The sequence below is a fragment of the Lactuca sativa genome, chromosome 5 (genome assembly GCF_002870075.4).
Source record: "Lactuca sativa cultivar Salinas chromosome 5, Lsat_Salinas_v11, whole genome shotgun sequence".
Classification (NCBI taxonomy): Eukaryota; Viridiplantae; Streptophyta; class Magnoliopsida; order Asterales; family Asteraceae; genus Lactuca; species Lactuca sativa.
Genome location: NC_056627.2, coordinates 93,103,370 through 93,108,919, shown reverse-complemented (window position 1 = coordinate 93,108,919; position 5,550 = coordinate 93,103,370). Strand labels below are relative to the sequence as shown.

General features: G+C 30.7%; 1 protein-coding gene across 1 annotated transcript; it reads right to left on the bottom strand.

The window, feature by feature from the left end:
* Positions 1-968: 968 nt before the first annotated feature.
* On the bottom strand, positions 969-5,256 carry LOC111894527 (serine/threonine-protein kinase BSK6). Its single transcript, XM_023890602.3, has 4 exons — positions 4,262-5,256; positions 1,750-1,914; positions 1,552-1,665; positions 969-1,297 (listed from the first exon to the last, which is right to left on the bottom strand). The coding sequence occupies exons 1-4, from the start codon at positions 5,171-5,173 to the stop codon at positions 1,055-1,057; spliced, it is 1,434 nt and encodes a 477-aa protein (XP_023746370.1). The 5' UTR covers positions 5,174-5,256; the 3' UTR covers positions 969-1,054.
* Positions 5,257-5,550: the final 294 nt, after the last annotated feature.

Below are 5,550 nucleotides of genomic sequence, written 5' to 3'. Positions count from 1 at the left end.
CTTCTTTTTAACCCAACAAGAGTGGGCTAACTTAAATATTAACCCTAGTTGTCAAATTCTTGGTTCATTGGTACTTTGGTAGTAATCATCAAGTTCAATTATATTTCTTGAACTTTCACATATCCGTTTGGTGATTGTTCGATATAACTATTCATATGAACTAGGGATGTTAGAATATTAATCCATGGTTCATTATAGTAATCATGAACCAAAGGAGACATGACTATCTACCCTATAAATTGCTTTAATCACACGAATCTATAAAAAATCACCAACACTACTTAAGTTACTTTTTTGAAAATAATATATATATATATATATATATATATATATATATATATATATATATATATATATATATATATATATATATATATATATATATATATATATATATATATATATATATATATATATATATATATATATATATTCTTATCTAATAAAAGAATAGTTTTATTATCCTCTTGACATGTGTCATATTATTAAGCATCCTAATTAATGCATATTTTAATTTCCTTTTGTCATGTGTCATCATATTATATCTCCTAATTAATACATGACATTTATAAACCTATTTATTCTCCATTTCAAATTTCAAATTATAAATTTCTCATTCTAATTATATTAAATTAATAACATTAGAATAAAAATTAAAATAAACTTAATATAAATTATAAAGTAATATAATTTCGCATATTTATTTAAATCAATGATTAAAATTTATATAACTAAAAAAATCATTAAATTAATAAATTATTTATAATAACTGATTAATAATTTTTAGTTTTTATTTTAAAAGTTTAATTAATTTTATAACCGTGGTTTCCACAGGTTATAAACTAATATATATATATATATATATATATATATATATATATATATATATATATATATATATATATATATATATATATATATATATATATATATATATATATATATATATATATATATATAAACCTGGATTGCAGAATAAGTAGCTATACTTAACCCATCAACTTCGAAAAGTCACCACATAATCATATTTTCTAGAGGACAAAACCCATAACTTTCAATTTTCTTTTATTTGGTTCTCTAACATGGATCCATCTTTAAGCATTTCATTAGCATCGTTCTCCATTCCTAGGCTAAACAGAGCAGCAGCTTGGAGGAATAGTGCAGTTGACCATTGTGGCAATAACACTTCAGCGTGCATTGCATCTCTTAGAGCTGCGTCTGCAATGTTGTTCATCAAGTAGCAAAAACACCGTCTTGCATATACAGCCGGTGAAGCCTTGGTTACCTTCTTGATAAACTGAACCAAAGAACCAATGTTTTAGAGATTGGATTTTTCCAAGCATGGTTCCAGAAAAATATATGAAAATCAGTTAATCAGATGAGTCATAGGTTATTAATAAAGAGAAATTCTATAAAAAAAAATCGTTTTTTCCATCAACTGTTAAGTTGGATCAGATTGGTTCATCCATTAACATCATGAAAGAATACACACAAATTTTGAAAACTACCATTATGAGGCCACTTTTCACCATTTCTGCAAGAAGTACTTACACTTGTGTAGAATTCAATAGCGACATTGAAGTCTTTGGTCTGAAAAGCTTTGTCACCACGCTTCCTATCCATTAGATCCTCTGACATTTGCGTTGTCCACATATCAAATGACAACTACAAGAAGTAAATGCGAAAAGGTGTTGATTGATTTGCTAAAAGCTATTTAACTTAAATGAAATCATTGGTGGCGGAAGAGACCTCGTCTACTTTATCATCCTTGTATCCAACTTTTTCAAGCATCTCATGTATAGCAGTTAGATCAATTCTTGAGCAAGCTTCCCCAAATGGTGATAACAAGTGTGAGTGCTTTATGTATGTTGTCGACGTGGGATTCGTATTTTCCATGAGGACAACAGATGAAACCTGTTCAATGCAACTAAATCAGAAAATATGTACTTTTATGTATAATATTGAATGATGTGTGTCCTAATAGTAATGAATATTTAGAGCATAGTAAACTTCGAAGAAGACTCCACAAAAAGATGATACTTCGTTGGTAGTTGAAGTTAGTTTAAACCTTCGTGTCAAGATTACAAGTAGATTTTTCGCCCTTAAATAATTGTAATTTTAATGGTGATCTCTCTCCTCTCTCTCTCCTCTCTCTCTCTTCTCATCTCTCTCTCATCTCTCTCTCTCTCCTCTCTCTCTCTCCTCTCTCTCTCCTCCTCCCTCTCTCTCTCATCTCCTCTCTCTCTCATCTCTCTCTCTCTCTCTCTCCTCTCTCTCTCTCTCTTCTCTCTCTCTCTCTCTCTCTCTCTCTCTCTCTCTCTCATTTATAGTTTTTGGTTTATGTATTTTAAAAGTTTTACTCTGCAAGTTTTACCAGAATCGTTTATGGTTTGTTTGAAATCTCGTAAGTGTCGGGTTCCATATATATATATATATATATATATATATATATATATATATATATATATATATATATATATATATATATATATATATATATATATATATATATATATATATATATATATATATATAGAGAGAGAGAGAGAGAGAGAGAGAGAGAGACAGAGAGTAAATTATAGTTTTGGTCCCTGTGGTTTATGTGGATTCGTTGTTTTGGTCCAATCTTGGAAAAATGGACAAGACACATCCTTGTAGTTTCCCAATCTTGCAGTATTTGTCTTTGATCCATTTAAATATACTATGTTGTCCTTTTTAATTTCTTTTTCTATGTTCTTTTACTCTCTCATAAATTTTTATAACATAAAAAATAATAAATATACACCACCCACCCACCTCCCCTCACCCTCTACATCGACCTCACTGTCTCTATCCCCTTCTTCTCCCCTCTTTGTTCTTTTTTCACCTCGTTCGCGAGTGTTGATCTACCCCACATTTATTCTTCCTATTTTTTCCTTCCTTCTTCTTTGCAATCAATATAAAATAATATTATTGGTAGATGTTTGAGATTGGTGGTAATCGAACGCATGAGTCTTTGGTTGATGTAGGAAGCAACGAAGTGACCAAGAGGGGGGAGGGGGAACCACGATGAAGAATAGGAGGGAGACGATGAAGAATATGTTTAATATAGTGATCAAGGATATGATAGTTTCTACTTTTGGATGAGGTGAGTTTGAAATAGAAATTGGTAGAATATGAGATATCCATAGGTTGCCGGAGGGAGAGAGACCAAGACTCTGAAAGGGGAGACGAATGATCTATGAGATCTGAAGGTGATGAATTAAACGGAGTATGAGGATATATGAGATATGTAGGTGATGAATCAAAGGACAAAGGGACGGTGATTGTGGTTTCAAAAGGAGGTGTGGAAAGGAGTCGGTGGGATGGGAGGTACTTACTGGCTAGAAACCATGTGTGCCTTGTCTTCTTGTGTTTTGGGAGAAACCATGGGTGTAGTGTATATTTTTATTTTTGTCATCAAAATTTATAAATGAGTAGAATAAAATAGAAAAAAAAAAATCAGGAAGCGCAATATAGTCTATTTATGTGGATCAAGGACCAAAACCACAAGATTAGGAAACCATAGGGACGCATCTTGTCTACTTTTCAAAGAAAGTTTGGATCAAAAGTGTGAATCGACATAAACCACAGGGACCAAAACTCTAGTTTACTCATATATATATATATATATATATATATATATATATATATATATATATATATATATATATATATATATATATATATATATATATATATATATATATATATAGAGAGAGAGAGAGAGAGAGAGAGAGAAAAAAAAAAGAGAGAGAGAACAAAATTAAGGGAAAAAAACGATAAAGTTTTATCTAAATTGAATTGTGACACTAAAATTTATATGTACATTGGTGTTGTTTGTATATGAGAAATGTAAAAAATATTGATATCTTTTATAGGTCTACTTGCACATTTTTTTTTTTTTTTTTGAAAATGTGCATATGGAAAAATATATAGATATGAATATGCCATTTTTAAACATACAATAACAAAATTTTCACAAAAAAAATATATAGTTGTAAATAAAAAGATGTTTATAGACATAAAGCTATGCAGAAATGCGATGATTTTTTTTTTGTTTTTGTGAAGAAAAAAATTAATGTGCAAGTAACAAGTAAAAAAAAACTATTAAAAAAATAAGTTATTTTATGTATATTTACGGAAACTTTTATTATTATTATTCACCGAAACTTTCTATTAAAATGGAAACGTCATATTAAATAATTATAAAAAATAGTATAAAGGGAATCAAACAACTTACTTGATATTCAAGCGCACTTTCAAGTGTTCTCACGACGTCAACCATTAATGGACGTTCTTCCAAGTTTCTCTTCAAACATTGATAAGCTATTGTTATAAATGCCTCCAAAGATTTATGATTTATTGTATCTCTTAGATTACCAAAAATTAAGTCGTTTATATTGTTTTCTTTGTAGTGTCGTCGCACTAATCCTGTTAGAGATTGATGAACATCTTTCTTGTTGCTAGTACACAACCTTCCACATAGCACTTCAAATAACACCACACCGAACGAATAAACGTCCGACTCTTTTGTTAATAACCCTGTTTCTACATACAACGGATCGCAATACCCGATCGTTCCTACAATGTTGGACACAAGAAATGTGTATTGTTGGTTGGCAGGACCAAGTTTGGATAGGCCCAAATCTGAGATTTTCGCATTCCAATTTTTATCTAATAGGATGTTTGAACTTTTGATATCACGATGCAATGCTCTTTGTTGAGTCTCACCAGGATTGTGAAGGTATGCTAGACCACGCGCCACACCAATGCATATATTAAGTCGGTCCATCCAAGTTAGATCATCATTGTTGAGGTACAAGTCTAGACTTCTCCTTGAGGCATACTCATACACGAGGATCTTCTCGTTACCCTCGTCACAAAACCCTAATAGAGAAACAATATTTTCATGCTTGTATTGAGAAAGCATAATGATCTCCTTCCAAAATTCCGGGTGTCCTTGTCCAAATCTAGTATCTAATCGCTTTAAAGCCACAATGGTATGCCCCTTGTACAAGACAAGCTCTCCTTTGTATACTTTGCCGAATCCACCTCTTCCAATGCAATTGTCATCGGCAAAGTTGTTGGTTGCTGATTTAATGGTTTCTAGTTGTATCTTGAGGTGTTCAAAATGTTTTGTGAGATGCATCATTTCGATGGTTGAAGGAAAATAGGAAACAAATTTAAAAGCTTCAAAGAATTGTAGGGAACAAAGTTAGAAGATTCAAAGAATTGTAGCATAAGAGTATGAATGAAGTAATATTGTATATTTAACAGCAGAGAAGAAGCAACCCATTGTTGAACGAGTTTATAGTCAACATAGTTATTTTTCAAATAATTGCTAAAGAGCTGTCGTTAGTGTTTGAATTAGGAAGAGCGTTGAATATTGTAAATTTCTCAACATGTGAACAGTTCTTTGGTTTGATGAAAACTTCTTTTTGCAACCAAATAATTAATGTTTGACTACTAAATATCCAATTTCAATATTGTCTTGAAAAGACGATTGTGTAGTTTTATTACATATGTTGT

Excerpts from the sequence above, each read along its gene's own strand:
- LOC111894527 (XM_023890602.3), bottom strand. The coding sequence starts at position 5,173 with ATGATGCATCTCACAAAACATTTTGAACACCTCAAGATACAACTAGAA. Across the intron at positions 1,915-4,261 it reads AAAGTGCGCTTGAATATCAA|GTTTCATCTGTTGTCCTCAT; the intron begins GTAAGTTGTTTG and ends TGCATTGAACAG. Across the intron at positions 1,666-1,749 it reads AGGATGATAAAGTAGACGAG|TTGTCATTTGATATGTGGAC; the intron begins GTCTCTTCCGCC and ends TACTTCTTGTAG.